Raw genomic sequence first — 21,782 nt, 5'->3', positions numbered from 1 at the left:
AAGATAGAGGCAGAGATTCGAGTGATGAATGCCAAGAATTGCCAGGTTCCACCAGAAGCTGGAAGAGACAAGGAACTTCAAAGAGAGTATGGCCCTGGTGACACCTTGATTTCAGACTTATAGGCTCCAGAACTGTGAGAGAATAAATTTCTGTTGTTAGAAGCCACCCAGTGTGTGGTAATTTGCTGTGGCAGCCCTAGGAAACTAATACAGTGTGCCAGAAACATTTGTTCATTTAACCCTACCACCCCGCAGGAGGTAGGAAATGTTACTAACCCCATTTCCCTGGCACAATTTCAAATGTGTCTAAGTAAATGGAGAGCCAGACTTTCAATCTGGGCCCCCTGTTAAGAACAGCCCATGTTCTTAACCAGGAGACAAAACCTCCCCCTTCTGCTGTTTTGGATAAAATAATGGCCCTTTCCTAGGTTTGAAAATTGACAGAAAAACTTGTGTACTAACTAGAATAGCTATAACAAATAAAACAGACAATAACAAGTGTTGAGGAGGGTGTGGGGAAATCAGAACCCTCATACACTCCTGGTGGGAACGTAAAATGGTATAGCCACTTTGAAAAACAGTCTGGTAGTTTCTCGAATGTTTAAACATAGTTACCACACGATCCAGCAATTCCATTCCTAGGCATATACGCAAGAGAAATGAAAATATATGTCCCCAAAACACTTGTACATGAATGCTCATGGTGGCATTATTCATAAGAGCTAAAAAGTGGAAACAATTCAAATATTCGTCAATTTATGAATGGATAAATAAAATATGGTATAGGCATACGATACAATATTATCAGGCCATTAAAAATAAAAGGAAAAAGTATTGAACATTCCACATCATGGATGAACCTCAACAACATTATGCTAAAGAAGCTGGAAACAAGAGACTATATATTGTGTGACTCCATTTACAGGAAGTGTACAGAAAAGGCCAATTTATAGAGACGGAAAGCAGATCAGTGGCTGCCTGGGGCTTAGAACGAGGATTAATTGCAAATAAGAGAACTTTTGGGGGATGAATGTGTTCTAAACTGATTTATAGTGATGGTTGCACCACTCAGTAAACTTACTAAAAATCATTGAATTGTATATCTGAAGTCGGTGAATTGTATGATGTGTAAAATAAAGCTGTTTTAAAAATTTTTAGGTTTTAGAATCCATATAGGTCAAGAGCCAGCCACCTTAGACTATTTTGTTATTTCAGAACAGAGTGATGACGCTAGGTATTCCAAAGTTTTCAATGATAAAGTGCTTCACTTTATTTATCTGAACTTTTGCTGCAGAAAAATGCCAGAACAACTTAGAGTTGAGACAGTGCTGGGGCCAAGATCAAACAATTTAATTTGGACACTTAAGAGGCTAGGAAGCCACTGTCCCCCCTTCTCCAGAGCCTCTGAGAAGTTGATTAGGAACCAGTTAAGTAGTGACATCTTATCTTCCTCATCCTCACATCACCTCAGATGCAGACTTCAGCCTGGTAACAGTCACTCCTTTCTCTGAAGATCCAGCGTTCCCTGCTGGAGCTCCTCGGCCACAGCAGGCAGCCCACAGCTCTGGCTCTGTGATTCCTTGCCCAGGAACAGACCCAAAGAGGCACCGTGGTACAGGAGGGTGGCTGAGGTGGAGCCACCTGGCAGGGCTCTCTCTGGAAATGCCTTTTCAAGTAGCCTTGCAGGGTATGCAAACCCTTTTCCTAACTCCCCAAAGTGCTGTGTGTATCAGTTGACTCCTCTTTGGGGAGATTCTGAAGGCTTGAGTCAGGCTCATCTATTCTCTACTTGAACTGAGTAACAGGGTGACATATCTGCCTCGCTTTCCAGATAGGACTTCATCTTACTTCAGGATCGTGAGAGGAGGCAGCCTATGGCCCAAACCAGGCAGGGCAACGGATCCCATCTTTTCCCAGTTCCCTCTAGGAAGGTACTGGGTCAGGACTTCAGGCCCATCTTGGCCATCATCTCTTCATAGACTGTCCACGCCATGGCTGCCATCAGAGTTCTGCGGAGGGCCCGGGGGACGCCACCTTGGAAGAAGCCACGCAGCCCATAGTCCTATGAGGAAAATGAACGTCAAAACTCTGGAAGCAAAGTAGCAATGCAATTATACACCTGGCATGAGAGTGAGGGTCTCTCTCTGTTACCCCATTTTTAAGACTCAGTTTTTAGACTTTTATAAAGAATGCCAAAACTATGAATAATGGGTCCAAGGAGCCAATGAACTTAAAAAAAATTTTTTGCATAGTTGCTAAGCTATGGCTTGCTCTATCCAGGGGAATTTATTTCTTAGCTGAAAATCTTTATGCAGGGTTGCTGCATACAGTTGTACAGCTTGTACAGTGCACAGAAGCATCAAGCCCCCAGGTGGCAGCTGAAATCCAGACCAAGGTCTGCTTGCCAAGCCGTGGGCCCTGGCTCCAGGCTGCAGGAAAAGGTGACTTTTTGGCAATTTGTATGCCTGGAGGGAGCAACGTTTTGTAATTCATTGTATGTTCTTGGTCGCGTTACATAAGAATTAAAGACAAAACACCTCTTATCCCTCCCTCATAATTTGGATTGATTTGTTCATTTCTATTGTTATCATTCCTGACATTTTCATGTATACTGAAGAATGTATTTTCAAACTTTGTGATTTTAGGTACAGAGAATAAGAAAGCAGGCAACCTAAGCACTGTGAGGAATCTGATCCGATTCACAAATGTCTGCTTAGATCTAGAGTGAGACAGATACTTGATGCATATGCTCATGTGTTTCCCCTGCTACACAGAAAAATTGAGAAGTACAGAAAAGCTAAAGATATAGGTGACAAATTTACCTTGAACAAGAATATTTGGTGTGTGATAACAGTACATGTTCCCACAGGGCCAACTCAGTGGCTTTTAAATAATACTTTAGTGCACTTTACTTTTTATCTTCAATAATACCCTTTGTCCTTTGTATTAGAGCAAACTCCTAGAAACAAAACAATGTGTTTCTGGTTTTGTTCTGACTATATTTCCTCCTAGGTCCTTGATTAGATTACTTAGTCCTCCCAGATCGCCTGATTCAGTAGATCTGGGGTAGAGCCCAGCAATCTGCATGTTTAACAAACATTGCAGGTTGTCCTAATGTAGCCTCCCCCCCTAAAAAAAAGAACAAGAGATTTTAAGCTGTGATTCTCAACCTTGGCAACACATTGGAATCACTGGGGAACTTAAAATACTGCTGCCAAGGTCTCACTCCCTCAAGAGATTCTGATATAATTTAGCCCAAGTTGTGACTTGGGAATGGGGATTTTTAAAAGCTCCCCAGGTGATTCTAACGTGTAAAGGATGAGAGCTACTGCTCTACAGAGGAGCCTTAACCACAATAAGAACCAGTATTTTTTCTATAGCCTTACTTTGAAAATGAGTGTCACTGCCTGGCCAATCCACCGAAATTTCACTGGGGAGAGCTGCATATGAGTTTTGATAACATCTGCAGGTTGAGTTACCAGTGAGGCCAGAATACCAGCAAATATCCCACAGCTGAAATTTACAACAGGAATAAAGGCTACATCCAACCGGTCTGAAATAGGACAAAGGCAACATTCAGTTATAAACAAATCTCACATTCATCAGATAAATATCAATGCCAAGTTGCCCACTAATTCTTTCCAAAAAGCCAGAAGGGTTTGGATTCAAACGAGGTTAAGAATTAAAAACTTAAAGGTATAACTAATAAATGTGGACAAAATAATGAAGCTAAAAATTCACATTTTTACAACCATCATCATCATAATTGATTCAGGTAAGAATCCTTGACTGATGCTAAGACATATAGATGAAAGGCACAGGATGTTTTATATAGATTTATATAGATTCAAAGTATCTCCCCATAGAGATACAAATTACAAAAGAAAAAATAATTGAGCTTTCAGTGGAGACACTATCTTATCCAAGAGATAAAAAGTTAACATCACCCACAATGGGTCAAGCTGATGTCATGAGCTTCCTGATATAAGGCATGGGGACACAACATCACTTATGTGGTCTTCTTGCTAAAAACGTATAACTGAATCTAGTCACGAGGAAACATCAGATAAACCCACGCTGAGGTTATATAACTGGCCCATACTCTTGAAAATAAAAAATAAAAATTGCTACAAAGTACATGATTGGGACAACTGGAGAAATTAAGACTAGAGATCAGACTATAGGTTAAAGAATTATACCTACGTTAAATTTCCTGAATTTGATAAGATGGTTATATGAGAAGGTCATTGTTCTTAGGAAATACATACTGAGTTATTTAAGGGGAAAGGGGCATCATGTCTGCCACTTACTTTTAAATGGTTTGGAAAAAAACAATTACCACATAGAAAGAGAATAATAAACGGCTATGGAGTTATCTGTACTACTCGTGTGGCTTTTTTGTAAGTTTAAAATGATTTGTAAATACCAAATAAAAAAAAATTTTAAAGATGGATTGAGAAGTTAAAAACGTACATCCCAGCTCCCATATTGCCTTAACTTTCTACTGCAAAATAAGGCTGTGACTGGGGCCGGCCCCGTGGCCAAGTGGTTAAAGTTCCACGTGCTCTGCTTTGGCGGCCCAGGTTCATGGGTTCAGATCCTGGGTGCAGACCTACACCACTCATGAAGTCATGCTGTGGTGGCAACGCACATACAAAAAATAGAGGAAGATTGGCACAGATGTTAGCTCAGGTTCATTCTACAGGATGTGTTTCTATCAATACCTGGCTCTGCTTGGGTAGATGTTTACTGCCCATTGACTTTGCCCATGTCTTTGCCCATGTCTTGAGCTAATCTACCTCAAGCAAAAAAAGAGGAAGATTGGCAACAGATATTAGCTCAGGGCGAATCTTCCTCAGCAAAAAAAAAAAGTAAAGCTGTGACCTGCAGTGTCACAACTCCTGGTGCCTGGGGAGAAGCAGCAAATCTTCCAAAACACCCCAATTGCAGCTGGTCATCACTGATCACATGATGGTGGCATTCCAGCTTTCCCAATTAAATGACCTTGGTTGCAATTCTTTGCTCAAATTATCCACAGGAAACTTATTGAACAAAGGTTCATTCTACAGGATGTGTTTCTATCAATACCTGGCTCTGCTTGGGTAGATGTTTACTGCCCATTGACTTTGCCCAGGTCTTGCCCAATATAAACTTACTGGTAGGGTTAGCCTGCCAGAATGCCTGAGGTCTGGCACATTTCTCTCCATCCAAATGAAGGGCTTAGAACCACATTAACTGAGAACACAGCAAGAGAGGCGGAAATAATATTTTTCTTCCTAACCCGTTGGTGTTTCCCAAATTTGTCTGATAAGAATCACATCAAGTGCTTCTTGAAAAATACAGACTCCCAGGTCTTACCCCAAAGCTTCTGATTCAGGAGGCCCTGGGTGGGACCCAGCAATCAGAAGATCAGGCAAATTTGGGAAGTATTGTCGCAAGACCTATGCAAAACGTGCTTTATTCCATCCCCTCCCCCACGTAAGAATTACAGTACTATCAGTACTCTGCCTCACTAGGCTATAAACTCGAACGGCCAGGGACCACGTCTGTCATGTCCGCCACTGCATCCCAGCACCCGGGCCCATGCCTGACATAGTGCTGATATGGCTCAGTCCCTTAACTCTGCTAAGAACCTGGAGCTGCTAAGAACAACAAATAGTCTCATATCAAAGAAAAAGTGGTGAGGACGTGATGTCTTGGGGATATCTCTTCCCTACCACACCTTCCCTTATCCGTACCGTGGAGCACAATGTTTTTGGTCTGGTTGTAAAACATCAGGTAGATTCCAGAAAAGGGTGCATCACGAAGGAGTGTCGCTGTCAGGCCGCTGAAGAGGCCCCGGTGCCCCTCGTTGCGATAGATGCTCCTCAGGGCTGCGTAGATGCTCTCATAGCCATACCTCCCACTCTGCAAAGGAGGCACAGAACCAGTGACTGGCATGGCACCCTTGGGTTTGAGCAATGAACCAAGCCAACTTAGAGTATGTGGCATTACCAGAGCATTGGGCGCTCTGGTTCACATGTGGCTTGGCCTGCCTACACAAATGGGTTCTCTGACCACATCTGCCTCTATGTTAGGTTATAAATCAGGAGTTGACATCAGTGGCCACTTGACTCAAGAGCCTAGTGCCTCTATTTACCCACCCTGAGGGCCTAGAGCAGTCAAACTCACCTCGTAACGTGTCTTGATCACAGTGATAGGCGACATGCAGACCCCTGCAACTGAGCGAGAGCCCACCCCTAGTATGACCGACTCCAGGGCAGTGGGGGGATGGCCTCGCAGGAAGTACTGCTTCAAAGAGTAGAGAGTGCCAAAGTAGATTCCAACGCCAGGAACACACCTCACAATGGACTGCAGAAAAAGTGGGAAGAAGGAACGAAATCAAAGACCAACACTGTAAGATACTGTCTTAGCTGGATTTTCCCAAAAGGAGGCCCAGGATTTGCACGCATGTAGTTGATTTAAGGTGTGGAGGGAACCAACAGGAGAGTGGGGAAGAGAGATAGGAGAGAAGGCAGCCAGTAAAGGCTGTGTTATCTAACCAGTTACTGCCATGGTCAAGTTAATCCCTTTGGGGACCTCTGGGAATCAGTGTAGGACATACCTCAGAGTTATCCCTCCACCTGAGGAGGGGAGTGAGGTTTTAACCATCAACTCTCATCTCTCATTGGTTAAGGGATGCTGCGGGGTTGGGGTGGGCATTAATTCCCCTGGCTCTTCCAGCAAAGTGAGTTCCTAAGGTGAGAAAAAGCCTTCAGACAAAGGGCAGGTGTGGCGGTCTCAGCCCGCTTGCACTGACGGGGTAAGGGCAAGGATAGGCTGATGGGCAGGGGCACCAGCTGCGTCTGCTCCAGAGATTGTGCTGCATCAACAAGTCATACCCCGGGCATACAGATGTAATATTTCCCCAAGCCCTCAAACAGAAGTTAGCGACGGTATGAGAGATGGGCAGGAAGACTATGCAGGTCTTTTCACCACTTCCAACTCTCATGGATCCTTAAAAGAGAGGATACACGAGGAAGACGAGAAATGGCTAGTTATTAAAGCAGAAGGTGCAAGAGAAGACCCAAAACGCAGCTTACAGGGGACATCCCTTTCCAGAGGCCCAGAAGACTCTCCGTGCGAACCACCTTCAAGAGCAGAGCCAGCATCCCGACACGTCTGGATCTGAGGAGACAAAATGGAGGCAGGGAAGAAAAAATCACCTAGACCACATTCTCATAAAAGAACTCCCCACTCAAAGACTTCTTTGTATGGACTCTTGTAGAACACTTAAGAATCTCCACAATGCATCTCGGAATCTTGGAGTTCCTATGTGTTCATGATTTTGCATGTACATGTTTATCTGTCCATTCACACTACAAGCAATGGGATAACCTCCTGTTTTATATATTCTGTATACCTCCCACAGTGCTGAGCCCAATATGCGGGCACTCAATACTTAACATTATTTCAAGGACCACCCACTACTCATGCCAGGCAGCACAGTTAGGACATTACAGGCTAGCACAATAAAATGCGAATGTCACGGAGGCCGATCCCAGAAAGCTGCTCAGGGAAGGATCCTATTTAATTAACAAGAAATGTCAAATATAAAAAATATTCACAGAAAAGAAGATACACAAAACACACGAAAGTTGGGCATGGCCAGTGTTTCTCTTTGAACATCCAACAGAATGAAAGTTGACTTGACCCAGTAAAGATGCTCCTGTGTCTGGGAGAAATTGTTGAAACCAGCTCCTCAGTGAAATGGGGGGCAGCAGGTCTTACCCGTGGGCGGAGGGCTGGAGAGTCTGCAAGCGTGTTTTCAGGAGATCCAGAGGTTGGAAAAGGAGGGTAGAGCAAGTACCACTGATGGAGCCACACAGGAAAGCTTTGATCACTGGATGCAACTGCAGGACAAGAGAACACTGTGTCAGCGGCTTTGCTGCAGCAAGACTCACTTTTGCAAGGATCACTTAGAAGCTCACCTGGTAGTGCCCTGTATTACCTCCATACTTCAGAGGAGGGAAAAGTGTAGCCAGGAATTAACAGTACTAGAATGTTGTTGAGAACATAGTATATTGCAAGAGGTATCTCTCTGGTCTTAGTATCCATAATGTTTCCTCCTGCTGAGCAACATGTCTATTTCCATCTGTAAATTACGCCACCGACCACATCTCCCTATTTGTTCTGACAATAAAAGTTATTGACCATCTCTTTATTTTCACAAAAGCAAAATAAACTGAACATAATGTTTTAACTCTCAACTGCTGGTTTCTAGGCTCCCTTGGTTGTAGGACCTGTAGATATTTATAGGAAGAAGACACAGAAGTGAAACCGTAAGCTCAGATGCAGTGTGAAACATATGTGCCACTTCCTGTAAAACCTATGATTTCCTTACTTTAAAACTTTCCCCTTCTCTTATACCCATCCATCTCGCTGGGACCTACACAGATCGCAGATGGTGACATAGACCAGCAGCCACTTCTGGGTTCGCTGGCCCTCCTTTAATCCAGGACAGTCACACACACTGGCTAATCTAGAGGCACCACCCAGAAGGGCAGGACTCCCTCAAAGACAAAATGTGCTTCCCCCAAGTACCTGCCCCAGAATCCAGACTCAACCACAAATGGTTGTGAAAAACACTTTAAAAAACCCAACCACGAAAAGCCCTCTTGTCCAAAGGAGACACGGCAAACTCCATCCAAAAAGATCTTCTCTCTCCTCATTAAATGGCATTTGCACTATTATTTTTTAATAAACGGCATACTGTTGTCCTAAAACACTAAGATAAATAGCAAGTTGCCTGTTACACACCTCACATAACCACTTACCCGGAACTAAAATGTTTGTAATCTGTGGCACGTGTTTCACAGAGAAGAGAGCTCATTCCACATTCCACCAAACAAGCAAGTCTCAAATTGTAACTGAATTACATAAAAGGCTGTTGGGGAAAGAACTAAATAAATTCAGATAATAAATACTGGAGCTTATAACCACATTCAGATAGCTTGTAAAGTATCAAAGGATGGTAGAATTGGTAAGACAACAAGTACAACCAAGCACAACATGTATACTTCGCCAGGTCTGTGTCCGCACCCAACTCCCTCTCCCCCAAGGAGAGGCTCTTTTTGCTAACCCATATTCTCATGAGTTTTATGTTTCTTGGCCTCATCCTAGACTTTGTGGCATCAATGAGCCCTTCTTCCCTGCACACTCGGCCTCTCCCTTTCATAGGCATCTTCTCCTTTGCCTGGAAACAAGCTTGAAAGCCCCCATCTTTCTAGCCTGATGCCATATCATCTCTACTCCCTCTTGACTAATCACCCCTCAGGTCCCCACAGTTTACTATCCAGCTAAAGCTCAATCCACTAAGGCTGCCCTGTGTCTCACCAAAGACCTGCCATATCCCAGGACCCTTTCCCATCCTTCGCCTTCTCTTACTTGGCCTCTCTGGTGCATTTGCTGGCGTTCTGGTGCTCTGCTGACCATTAGTCCTGTTTTTAGATCCTCTGTCCTTTCCCTTGGCCCTGCCCACAGATGTTGCTGTTCCTCTTATCTCCCCCAGCTGTAGCCTATCAGGGCACCCTCCTCACACCCACACTGCACCACACTTCACACACACATGCTGACAACGCCCACATCTTCAGCCCAGTCCAGCCTCTCTCCAGACTCTGCTATCCCCACACCTCCTTGATCTTGTGTCGAATGGCCCACAGGCAACTCAAATTCAACATTCCAAAATGGAAACTCGGCCAACAGTTCTCCACACACTTGCCTCTTCTCCAGTCCACACTGAGATATTCCAGTGGGATATTTGGGAGACACATAAGACTCCTCACTCCACCTACTGCTTCATGACCAAGATCGGCTGATGACCCCTCAGTCTTCCCAGAGTCTGCCCCCCACTGATCCACACTAGTAGCCTCCTTGGTGGTCTCCAGCCTCAACCGTACCAACCCACCCTCCACTGTGCTCCCAGAGCAGCACTGGGCAAGGCATCTATATACACCACCTCAAAGTCTCACAACACTGTTAAGAGCTAGGTATTTAAACCCATTTTACAGATGAAACAAGCTCACAGAGGTTACAAATGTGTCCTAAGTCACAGGGTTTGAAGCCATTGGCTAGGACTCAACGTTCACGGTCTTTTCAGCACACCACCTAGTGTGAAGTGAAAATCCAGGGCACTTCTCAGGCAGCTCAGCAGCATTCCACTGTTGACTACTACTGGAGCTCCCTCTTGAAATGGTCTCTTCCTCCGGCTTCGGGGATTAACACTGTCCTGGTCTTCCTCCCACTTCTCTGGCCTCTCCTCCTTTACAGGGAGAGGCTCTTTTTTCCCTGAACAATGCTCACACACTCCTTCATCCACTCCCATGGCTTCAATTTCCACCCTCCTATCCACACCTGCAACCTCTCTCCAGAGCTTCAAACCCACATAATCCACTTATTCAGACGCCCCACAGGCACCTCAGACAACACTTCCAAACCTGAACTCGTCTCTCTCCCTCGCCCCCAATCCGCTCCTCCTCCAGGGTGCCCTATCCCAGTGAATGCCCTGCCATTTATCTACCCAGCTGCCCCAGCCAGAAATATGGGCACCGTCCTTGACTCAGCCTCATTCTACCTCCTAAACAGCTCTCAAATTTACCTCCTTCTGTCCACCTTAGCTGAGAACCCCAACATCTCTTACCTTGGCAACTGCCACCACCTCTTCACCCACACGTCACCTCATCTCTTTGATCCCTCTAATCTACCCTCTACCCTGCAGCCAGAGTCATCTTTTAAAACTGTAAATCTGACCACATTGCTTCCAGGTGCAAAACCCTTCAATGAGAGACAATATTTTGTATAATTTGAAGTTATCAATTTGAAATTAAATACAAGATAGAATAAAAAGTTTAAGTAGTGACAAATGTATTAGAAACCATAAAGTATCATATAAATGTCATTAACACTCACTGAATTACAATTAAAAAAACAAAACGATACCCTTGTTCCATATTCCTTTCAGGATAAAGTCCAATCTGCTGGCTGACAAGGCCTTTCAGACTCATGGGGCCCTTCTTACCTTTGTGGCTTGTTCTCTCAGCCTCCTCCCTCTTACACACTCTGCAGCCATGATGGACTCTGCCTTCTTCTCATCTCTGAAAACTCCACCCTAGCTCCTCCCACGTCTAGTTCATCCCTGGGGGCCTCTGCTTAGATCTCATCTGCTCTGGGAAAGCCCCGTAAACCCCCACTGGTGTTCAGCGCTCCTCCTCAGTGTTTCCACTGCACCTGAGCCCATCTCCCTTATGACTGAGGGTCTAGGACAGAAGAGGTCACTGGCTGTCCTGCCCAGCATGGAGCCGAGCGCACAGTAGAGCTCAACAGTCAAGAATGAAGGAATCATATCATCTAACAGGAAATCTGCACATGGCTCTTCCTTGAGCACAATTCCACAAGATAAAGCTTAGTGGGCCCTGCATGCCCCATCCCCAGACAGGGTAATCTCCTTCAGCCCTTAGCTCCAGTGAGGCTGTAGGAATGACCTGTAGTTCCAGCTTTAAAGCTTCGGAGCAGTTCTCCTCGGTGCTGGTTCCCTAATGCTCTCACAGGTGTTGTATGGCATTTGTTTTAAGGCTGCTGTCCTTCACACTCACTCACACACACACACACACACACACACACACACACACCATCCCCCACTGCAGGAATTATCTTCTTTATGTCTTTATTTTCACAGCACATTGCTTGGACATATTATTGGCTCAATGAATATATGTTGAATAAATGAATAGAGTTCATAACTTTTTTAACTTTGTAATTTTCCAGGTGCATTAGCACACAGCAGATGCTAAATATATACTAGCAGTATGGATTAACCTCTAATAGTTAAAAAACAGCAGGTAATATAATTGTTAAAAAAAAACAAAACAAAACAGAATTTACACTTCTCGTTTTGAATAGTCTTAAGATATTATCAATGGTGAACGGCACATCCTTTGAAGGCATGTTTGATTTTTTTCCTAAATAGCCCAAAGTTATTCAAGGTAAATAAGACGAGTAATACAGGGTTTTTTTGTTTTGTTTTTTTTTTGAGGAGGGAGGGCAAAAACAACCAAACAATAATCCGGAGGAAAACAAAGGCAGTAACTAGCACTTACATAGTTAGCAAACAGGTTCCACAAGCAATTCCTACTCCCATTAAGAAACTAAATCCTAAATTCAATTTAGCTCAATTTAGCTCAAGACCAGAGCTGGAGGAATCAGAAAGAGAAATAGATAAGCATGTTTTCAGAGATGTAAACGTAGAGCGGCCGCCGCTACCTTTTTTAAGGATTAAAATAAAAAGGATCCCGCACCGTCCCTCGACTCCTGCGCGGGCGGACCGGAACCATGACTTCAAGGGGAGAGCGGCCACCGACCCCGGGCTCTCGCCGCTCAAGGCCAAGCAGCATCCCGGCCTCCACCCATCATTAACAGTGACTCAACCAGACCATCCTCCGGGACCCGCCTCCCCAGCCCCGCCTCCGTCTCCACCAATGACGGCCCGGCGGCCCGACCACGGCAACCAATCCAGACACCGGAGGGGCGTGGCCTGGCGGCGCCCGGGAACCACGCGGATCCCGGCAGGCGTGGAGGTGGACTTCCAGAGGGGGCCCTCTCGCCCCGCCCGCGGGCACTGCGGTCCTGGCACACCTCACTCCAGCACCGACCGCTTCTCAGGCATAGGACTATTACCGGGCCTTGCGATAGTCCAAATATCTGCCCAGGTGTCCTCCCACCTCTGTCACTCTAGGCATCCAACTCAAAGCAACGTCCCGTAGCGCTCGCACTTCGCTCAGGGCTGTGCGGGCACATTCTCCGGAGATCCCCCAAGGCTCTGGCAATTCCGCCCATCTCTACCCAGATCTAATGAAGCAGCGAGACCTCTGCTTGCCTGTCGCAAGGGCTGGGCTGCAACTCCTCTCCTCTCTGCTCCCACGCTTTTAAATTCCCTTAGTCCAACTCCGTCTCTCCTGCCACGTCCCCAACTGGTTCCGCGCGCATCCAGGACGCGAAAAAGCTTCCCCAAGGGCTGCTGACCCTTGGCAATCTCCCGAATTTCCCTCCCCGGGCCGGCGGTCCCAGAACCCCTGCCTCTTCTTTCCCGCAGTTTACCATAAGCGTTTCCACTCTGTCTCCGACATCCTGAGGCTGCAGCAGCGCCGGGCGTGACTTCTGAATCATTGGAGAGGAGGCCTGCGAGTGCACTGGGCTCAGGGTGGCGTCGGTGGGAGCTCAGGTCCGGCCCTGGGGACCTCAGAGGACAAAACGACGTGATGGCGGTAGCCCGGAGATGCGTTCTAAGGCGGGGGCTCTGCCGTCTGTGCCTGTCGGGAGTCAGGACCTGAGCACCCACCGCCCGTGCGTAGCTCCGGGCGCCGGACCCGGCAACTACTCGCCGCTCTTCACTCGCTCCGCAGACACCGCGGCTCTGCTCTCCGGCCCATCCTGCCTCGCCGCAGTCTTCAGGACCTGAGGAAATCAGGCCGTGTGTACCAGCCGGTGGAGAAAGCCGGAAGAACTAGAAAGAACAGGGGGATTTAGCTTCCGGGGTTGGACGCTGGTCACGAGCGGGTAAGGGCGTTCTCCTTAGTGCCACCTCCTGAAGACGTCCAGAACTGCAGGATCCGCGCTTTCTCTGCGCCGGGAGCTTAATGGGGCGTTAACGCGGGGTTATGCTTTTGGGCACAACTTCGGAACATATTTACAGTCGAGACTTGCTCCGCCCAATACGGTAGCCCGTAGCCATCCATGACTATTGAGCACTTGAAATGTGGCTAGTGTGACTGAAGACCAGAATTTAAAATTTTATTTAATTTTAATTAACTTATATTAAGAACTGAAGCAGTGCGGAATATTTTTTCGTTAAACGCGACTTCTTTGTTTTGGCAGACCCACGTTTTCCCTTAAACGCTGAAAATTTAACTTAGGAATTGACATGTGCTGTAAGTTATCCACACACTGGATTTCTAAGACTTATGGTAACAAGGTAAAATATCTCAATAATTTTTATATTATAACATGTCGAAATCATATATTGGATATTTGGGGTTAGGTGAAATATATTATTAAAATTAATTTTACCTGTTTCTTTTTACTTTTTTAATATGGCTATTAGAACATTTAAAATTACAGCATGTGGCTCACACTACATTTTTGTTGGACAACTGTAGTCTAGATGGTTAAGATTATGGTTTTATCCTGCAGCTGGACTCTGTTAATAACCTTCTTTTTGGTCTCCAATTTCCTGTTATTCTTGTCTGGCTGATCCATGGAAAAGTATTACTGCTGAGATCGTGCTACTCCTGTTGAAAAAGCCAGGCACACACCTTCAGTGGCCCCGGTTATCTGAAGAATAAAGTCCAAACTTTTCATAGCAACAGCCTTTGCTACTTTTCACCATCCATTCTTCACCCAGGAAATCTAGGTCAGGAAAGAAACTGATGATTTAGGAAGCAAGATGCTATTTTTTAAGGCCTCATTCCTGTGCCACTGACGCCCAAGGAACAGGCAAGAAAGTGGGCTCTTTATCCCCAGAGGGGATTAAGCAAAGCATGAACATTAAAAAATATATATATGCAAACTTGTCTGGTAATTGTTGAGTACTTTGCTACCCCTTGTTCTGAGCTGCTAGACTCATTTTCTTTGTGCAATGTTGATGACTAAGCTGAGAGTTCTTTTTGAAGGGAGACCTACTTTTTCCCCCTTATAAGGCAAGGCTTCCTACTTATGAGAAATAATGGATTGGTATATTTCAGAGGCTGCTCTTGGCCACTCTGCGGGTGGTGGCCCACTGCCCCACCCTCCGCAGGTTTGTGGTCTTGGCTCTGAGCTCAAAAGAAGTGGGCTGGCTTTCAAGGGCAGTGGATGCCTGCCAGGTTTTCCTCCTCTATATGTTCCTGCCACACTCACAACCCTGGAGCCCCAGGTCCCCCCATCTCCTCCGATCCTCCCCCCATATTCTTAGAGATGCAAAGATGTATAAGGTCGCGTGAAAGAAGCATTACCCATCGGCAGATAAGTGAGGATTTTGGAGCAGTACTTAATGGCAGAACTTAGAGGAGTGAATTAAACAATAAAAGGAAAAATATCTGGTAAAAACATTGTGTGTGACGTTAGTTCAAAACAAGGTCATTTACATCAGGCAAGGCTTCCCTGACTTGTTCACAGTCAGTGGAAAGTGATTTTGCTTCTATGACCTAACTCCTCCCCAGTTACACACTGGGTCCTTCAAACCCAATCTGACCCTTTTTTTTCTGAGTTGAATGCTAAGGTTAAATGATGCATTCCCATCCCAGTGACTGTAGACACTCTCTATCCAGGAAGAAATGCACATATGTCAATTTGGATACATGACCTCCCTCTTAAAACTTTATTTACAACAAGCTTTGACATCTGGAGAAGTTTCCACCACCCACAATGGAAACAGCTGGAGTAAACATGAGAAGCTGGAGACGAATGGGAGAAACAGAAGCTGCTCCAAAGGAAGCTTCATTTTTCTGCCCTCCAGGGCAAGAGGAGATGAGCCTTACAGTGCCTTGCACCTGTGTCACCTCATCCGGAAGAAGATGGCTGGAATGGTGAAGAACACGAAGGTGAGTTGCCCCCAGTGCTTCCAGGAAAACTGGCTCAGGGAGACCCTTCCTGTCTGCTGGAGCCAGAGCTGCTTCTGGAAATGTCTAAATTTCCTCTACTGTTGTCAAAGCAATGAGCTCGCCTTTGCATTTTGGAAGCCAGTAGGGGATCAAGAGGTGAGATACCATGCACACTGTGCTGCCACAACCTCCTCCCCTCCTCTTCACAGGCCTCTTTATGACTTGGGGCCTCCCAGAGAGGCGAATGGGTATGTTACGGTGGTCTCCATCCTATAACTAATGGATGCTCTTCTCTATTTGGACATCCCTCCCCCCCCAAACACGAAAGAGCAACCTTAAGGGTCTCCAAGGGCAAGCACTGCCCTCAGTGGTGGGGGAAGTCACCCTCTGTGCCTGGTCACAGGGATGGGCACAAACAGGAAGAAAAATGAATTGTAATGGCTTTACCAGAAGCTTCGGCAAAGATGATGGTCCTGTCACTGCCTTGGGCTTCACAAGAGAGAATTACCTTTCTTCCTTCTGTGCCAGTGACCTTTGCCTCCAGCCTCACCAGTGAGCTGAGGATGCCTGGGCTATGAGAGAGCAGCGAGATAGAGCGGCTCATGGGCTGGTCTCCAAGAAAGGAGTGGATGACTCGGGCAGAGAGACTATGCCCCTACCAGAAAGGGGGTCCTGGAATTCTACGCCGAGGGCTGAGTATCAGGGGCCTTGGAAGAGTGGAGCCATAAGGCAAGCCCAGGCTGTGTGGCATTTTGTTTTATCATCATATTGAAGCCACAAACCACTCCATCAACATTGTGACAAACCATTTCCCCGTCCTCCGGAAAGATCAAGTTCCTCTTGTTTTCCTGCCGTCTTCCCAGTGAGGAAACATATGCTACATTTTGGCTAAAAGTTCATAAACTTTAGCACATATTTTCTGGTCACAGTTCTCCCTGTTCCTGACCGGTGTGAATTGCCCACAGGGCTGAGCAGGACCCAGTAGCAGTTTGCCTGATGTCAAGTAGCTGTACCCACACATGGAAGGTTTTCCTCTTTGGCAGAAAGGCTCTATCTGTAAACGAGTATTCCTTGTGTGACGGTGAGTTATATATGTCAACTTGACTAGGTTATAATCCCCAGTTATTCAGTCAACACTAATCTAGGAGTTGCTGTGAAGGTATTTTGTAGACATGGTTAACTTTAAGTAAAGCAGATTATCTTCAATAAACTGGGTGGGCTGAATCTAGTCAGTTGAAAGGCCTTGAGAACAAAACTGAGGCTTCTCTGAGGAAGAAGAAATTCTGCCTCAAGGCTGCAGCCTCAGTTCCTGCCTAAGAGTTTCCAGCCTGATGGCCTGTCCTATGGATTTCAGGCTCGGCAGTCCCCACATTTGCATAAGCCAGTTCCTTGAAATAAATCTATCTATATATGTGTATGTTAATATATTAATATTATATATAATAGCTATGTTAATATATTAATATAAGATTTCATGTCTGTCTATCTGTATTTCTCTGGAGAACTCTGACCAATACACCTTGTTGCCCTCCTTGGAGGGTAGGGGCTGTGTCCTGCTCTTCCCTGTTTGTCCTTGAGAGCCCACCCAGGCAGAGTGGTGTCGTGCAAAGAAAGTGGACTTTGGAATCAAGCAGCGATGCCTTCCTTTGATCCTGCCTTTGTCACTTGCTAGCTGTGTATTCAGTTTCCTCATTTGTCAAATTGGAGATAGTAGTACCTACCTCGCAGGGTTATAGTAAAGATCAAATGAAATAATGTGTATCTAAGTGTTTAGTAAGAGACTAATCAAATGTAAGGAATTATCATTTCAGTAGGGGCCCAATAATTATTTGTGGATGAGTTAAATATTTATGGGCACATTGATTGGTTTTCTCTAAATCAGAAGTGGCCAAAAATAGTCCATCATCACGCTATGTAGAATATTTTTATGTTTGACACATAACCCATCTTCAAGATTGTTACCTTGTCCTTGGATGAAAAAGGAACAGCTAAAAAGTTTAGATTGGTCCATGAGAAAAGCAGAAGTTGAATCTCTTTGCACTCAGATTGCTGCCTGAGCCCTTATTTCTCATCATAGCACATGGAATAACCCCACACCAGCTCACTCCTCACTTGAACCCAGGCAAGGAAACAGACCTCTTGAAGGTGATGGTCATGGTCCCTGTAAAGACCGCCCTGGCACTGTAGTACGCCATCATGAAAAACGTGGTGTCTATCACGGTCCCTAGTGCACTGCCGTGGATGATCCTGCAGGGCCAGACGAGGGAAGAAAAGGAAAACAATAATCACCCAGGACCCCACTCTGCACAGCCAGGTGCTGGAGAGGTGAAATGCTGAAGGGCTCCCTGCCATCCAGGACCAGATTCTTGCATCACTCAGGGTAGAGCAGAGAAGTGGGAGGAAAACCAATGAGAGGGGAAGACAAGCAAAGTTGTCTAAAGCAAGTTGCACCTGCTTAGAAGGGGATGAGCTATTCAAAGTGGTGGCAGAAGCCCTCCACCCCACTGCCAGCCTCAGCTTCAAATTCTGATGAATCTTGTGTTCCCTCCTGGGTTAGCCTCAGGTGGAAATAGACAGGTGCAGGGAACACAGCGTGGGCTTTGCAGGCAGAGAGACCTAACTCTGAATCCCACATTTCTAGCTATGTGACCTCAGTCACATAACCACTTGGAACATCTGTTTCTTCATCTATAAGATAGGAAAAAAGAACATCTCCTTCTAAGAATTTTTGTGAGCATTAACATTGCCAAAGCTCAATGTACAGGGTCTGGCATATACTAGCCACTGAACAAAAATAGTTTCTCCCGTTTCTCATTTTTAACGTCCATGGCTTACTCCACTGCCGATTGGGAGGTTGAGGATCAGCGAGGTAGGTGGCTGAGGGGCTGGCTGAGCCACCTTCCGCAGGGAGCCAGTAGAATGAGGTTTATGCTCCTCTGCACTGTGATAACCAAGAACCTGCTGAAGGTAGCCACGGACCCACAAATTGGCCTCTCGCCCCTGTCCCTGCTCTTTGACCAAGAAAAAGCCCATTTAAGCTGCCAACTGGGATGGTCCTCCATGCCTGACCCAGGCAGCCCCTCCAGGAGGGGCCCAGGCTGGAACAAGCAGATACACTTCTTCTCTGAGTCATTGTGGAAGATGACATACTCAAAGCCAAGTGTCTCCATCTCTGTGATCCGCAGAAAGAGGCGGGCATCTTCTATCATTTGGACTAGAGAGAAGAGTCAAGTCAATGAGACGGACCTCAAGCTAGAGTCTGACCCTCAGGGCGGTGCGGGTCTCCAGGGCAGAAAGCATCTGACCGGAGGAGGTCCTCAGGAAAACCCACTGCCCTCAGCTTCCCATCTCCACCTCCTAGAATGGCCCCATAATCCTCTGAAGGAGAAGAGCAGCTTCCAGAGAGGGGAAGAGATCAGCAGTGTGAGGGACAGTGAGGAGAAGTGAACTGCCCGTGGAATCGGAATACCACTGTGTCTATCAACTGAATATGCAAATGCTACTCTGAAATGCACTGATTCGGGCAGATCAAGGAATAAGCAGGTGAAAATCCTTCCCGTAAAATAAGCAAATATGTCCCCTCCTCTAACTCCCACAGGTCTGAGATCTAAGTGATATTTGTCTATACAGTATGACCTCCAAGGGAAGTGGGAGGGTTTAGAGGCCTTAATTGGAGGTCAAGGGTAAAGCCTCCAATACATAAAATCCAAACACGTATCAAACGCCTGCACTTTTGCCAAGAATCTCAAAGCAGAATTTCTAATGACAGGTTAGGTTTGTAAAATTAGAAGTCTTCCAACTGGCTCTTCCTGTCTCTTCAATGCCATATCCCATCTTCTGCCATTCTTTTCGATCCGTTCTCCTTGACTATTCAGGATCTCAGCTCAAACTGACCACTAGAGGGAGCATGAGTCCTTTCCCCGACAGGTTGTGGTTCCTGGCCTCGGTGGTCTGACTGACTGCTGCCCACTGGTAGTGTCACTGAGCTACCAGCCTTGGGTGTACCAGGGTGAAGGCACTGCCCCTCCCCAATTCCTCTCTCATACTGCACCTGTCTGGTCTACAGGAGATGGTGGGGCGGGCAGGTATAAGGAGATGGTTCCATCTGAATCCTGACTGCCGACCCGGTGGAGAGAGCACTGAACCAGGAGTCAGGGCTTCCTGATTCTTGTCCAGGCTCTGCCAAAAACTCACTGTGGCACCTCTCTAGGCCTCACTTTTCTCACTTGTAAAACGAGCGAGTTGAACTAGGTGGCCTCCAAGTTCCTTTCCTGGCCTGATATCAGGTGAGTCTAGGATCACCATGTCGTGACTACCTGGTACCTGACTCTGAGGCTAATGCAAGCCACACCAGAGATGTGGGAGATGGGCTGAGGCACGGAGCGCCTTGAGGAAAATGCACACACATAAGCAAGTTTTGCCAATGGTTCTGCATTATTCAGAGCCCCCCTCTAGTCCAGGTTAAGCACTCCTGATACAGGGGTATGAACTTACCTGGGACAGCTTTAGCAATCCTAGCAAGTTCTGCCTCTTTCAGTAACTGCATAGAGCACCAATAATCTGGAAGTGCGTCCACGACCCATCCACAGTCCTCTCTGTGAGTTCATTTGACATCCCCACCATGACTCAGCTCCAGCTGGCATTGGGGAGGGAATAATCCTTTATATTGGACTGGAAGTGGCTGCTTGAGACCTGCAGAGTCCAAAAGAGGTGGTGGACTGTGTCTGATACAATTCCAATTTGACTCATTAATTCATGCATGTATTAAATAGGTGGGCCTTTTTTTTTTTTACCAGGCAGAGCGTGTACAAATGCCCAGAGGTGAGAGACAGCATGGCAGGTTCTCAGAACTGTAAAAGTGGAAAGGTCTAGTGGGAGGGAAGGGAGGCAACAGAGGAGGTCAGAGAGAAAGCCTGGGACCCGAGCTGCCATGTGAAAGAATTTGGGCTTTATCCAGAACAGTTATAAGCAAGAGAATAAATTGTCCAGATGTGTGTGTTAGAAAGATTCCTACTCACACAGGGGTACTTGTAGTCTGGTCAAGCCTCAGTGACCTTGGGGAGTCTGGCTGATATACAATTTAAAGACAGTCTTTTCACTGCCTCTTCCCTCTCCTGCTCCCCCGTGTCCTCCAGGCTCTACTCCCAAGACAGTTCACTTTGGTTGACTATCTGGTTTATTATGCCTCCTAGTGTCCCATTACAACTGGAGGCTCAACCAGAGACTCCCTTCTCTGACAGACAGGGGAGAAGACAGGGTCCAAATGGCCAGCTCTTCTCCCAGGAATTTTGAATAATCCATCATGTGGCAGCACTGTCTTGTACCTTGTACCTTCCACCTGGTTATTATTTGTATTCATTGGTGCCAAGCAGTCCTGTTCTTTTACAGTTTCTACTTTTTCTGGCTCATTTATCTGGTTTACTTACAGTTCCCTGCATACGCCCTTCCTTACCCACACAGATGGAGAGAAATACAGATTCGTATACTATTTATAGACAGACAGGCACTTAAGGGGGGAACAAAAGCCTAACACCTAAGAATGAACTCTAATCCTTACTGCTCTCCCAAGGCGGCTCTTTTGCCAGCTAGTTAATGGTAGAGTGGCATTTGAATTCAGTCTCCATAACTTCTTCCCATTAATACACTGTACTTCCTGCTGCTGGTCCCTAACTGCCCTCAGCATCGGTTTTCAAATCTGTCAAATGAGAAGAACACCACCTGCCCTGTGGGGAGCTGTGAGGACTGCATGAGGTCACGATACACAGATGTCCTTGTCCTGGTCCCTGGCCCAGAGCAAGCATTCCAAGATGTCACTTCCATCTGAATCCAACAGGAAAGGTCTCCCCTTCCCTAGTTTAATCCCAGAGAATTCTTTCCTAGTACTGATCATATGAAACCAAGCCTGCACTCAAATGTTTTTGGAATGAGGTTACTCACCTTATGAAAATATGAAAGGAGTGACATCCAATGAATGCCACTTTTTTGCACTTAATTTGCACACAGTTCACTTTTAATTTTGGCTCCTATTTTTTTTTTAATCCAGAAGGTACCTCATTAAAATGTAATTACTGCTTTCCCTTGAGTTGCCGCTGATCAGATATTCTCCCCGTGACTCTGCTCACTCTGGGGATCAGCAAGCCAACTTTCCCATGTAAGAAATGTTCAACAGGG

At 46.1% G+C, this 21,782-nt stretch overlaps 1 protein-coding gene across 3 annotated transcripts; it reads right to left on the bottom strand.

The window, feature by feature from the left end:
- Positions 1–1,245: 1,245 nt before the first annotated feature.
- SLC25A38 (solute carrier family 25 member 38) lies at positions 1,246–13,532 on the bottom strand. Of its 3 annotated transcripts, none has more exons than XM_058555489.1 (7): positions 13,132–13,531; positions 7,771–7,892; positions 7,083–7,167; positions 6,172–6,351; positions 5,739–5,907; positions 3,387–3,553; positions 1,246–2,062 (listed from the first exon to the last, which is right to left on the bottom strand). In XM_058555489.1, the coding sequence occupies exons 1-7, from the start codon at positions 13,198–13,200 to the stop codon at positions 1,940–1,942; spliced, it is 915 nt and encodes a 304-aa protein (XP_058411472.1). In that variant the 5' UTR covers positions 13,201–13,531; the 3' UTR covers positions 1,246–1,939. The 3 variants fall into 3 exon arrangements, with proteins under 3 accessions (XP_058411472.1, XP_058411473.1, XP_058411474.1); XM_058555490.1 differs by lacking the exon at positions 13,132–13,531 and adding an exon at positions 9,427–9,512; XM_058555491.1 differs by lacking the exon at positions 3,387–3,553 and having other exon boundaries at positions 13,132–13,532.
- Positions 13,533–21,782: the final 8,250 nt, after the last annotated feature.

The sequence above is a fragment of the Diceros bicornis genome, chromosome 2, assembly GCF_020826845.1.
Source record: "Diceros bicornis minor isolate mBicDic1 chromosome 2, mDicBic1.mat.cur, whole genome shotgun sequence".
In the NCBI taxonomy this organism is placed as follows: Eukaryota; Metazoa; Chordata; class Mammalia; order Perissodactyla; family Rhinocerotidae; genus Diceros; species Diceros bicornis.
The sequence above is the reverse complement of the archived record's forward strand: the minus strand, read 5'-3'. Positions and strand labels throughout refer to the sequence as shown.

Bases quoted from the DNA above. Each gene is read 5' to 3' on its own strand.
- SLC25A38 (XM_058555489.1), bottom strand. From the start codon at position 13,200: ATGATTCAGAAGTCACGCCCGGCGCTGCTGCAGCCTCAGGATGTCGGA. The intron at 6,352-7,082 runs GTAAGCTGCGTT...CTTTTTCTGCAG, and splicing joins TCTGGAAAGGGATGTCCCCT to TCCATTGTGAGGTGTGTTCC. The intron at 2,063-3,386 runs GTAAGGCTATAG...TTTTCCTCATAG, and splicing joins CAGTGACACTCATTTTCAAA to GACTATGGGCTGCGTGGCTT.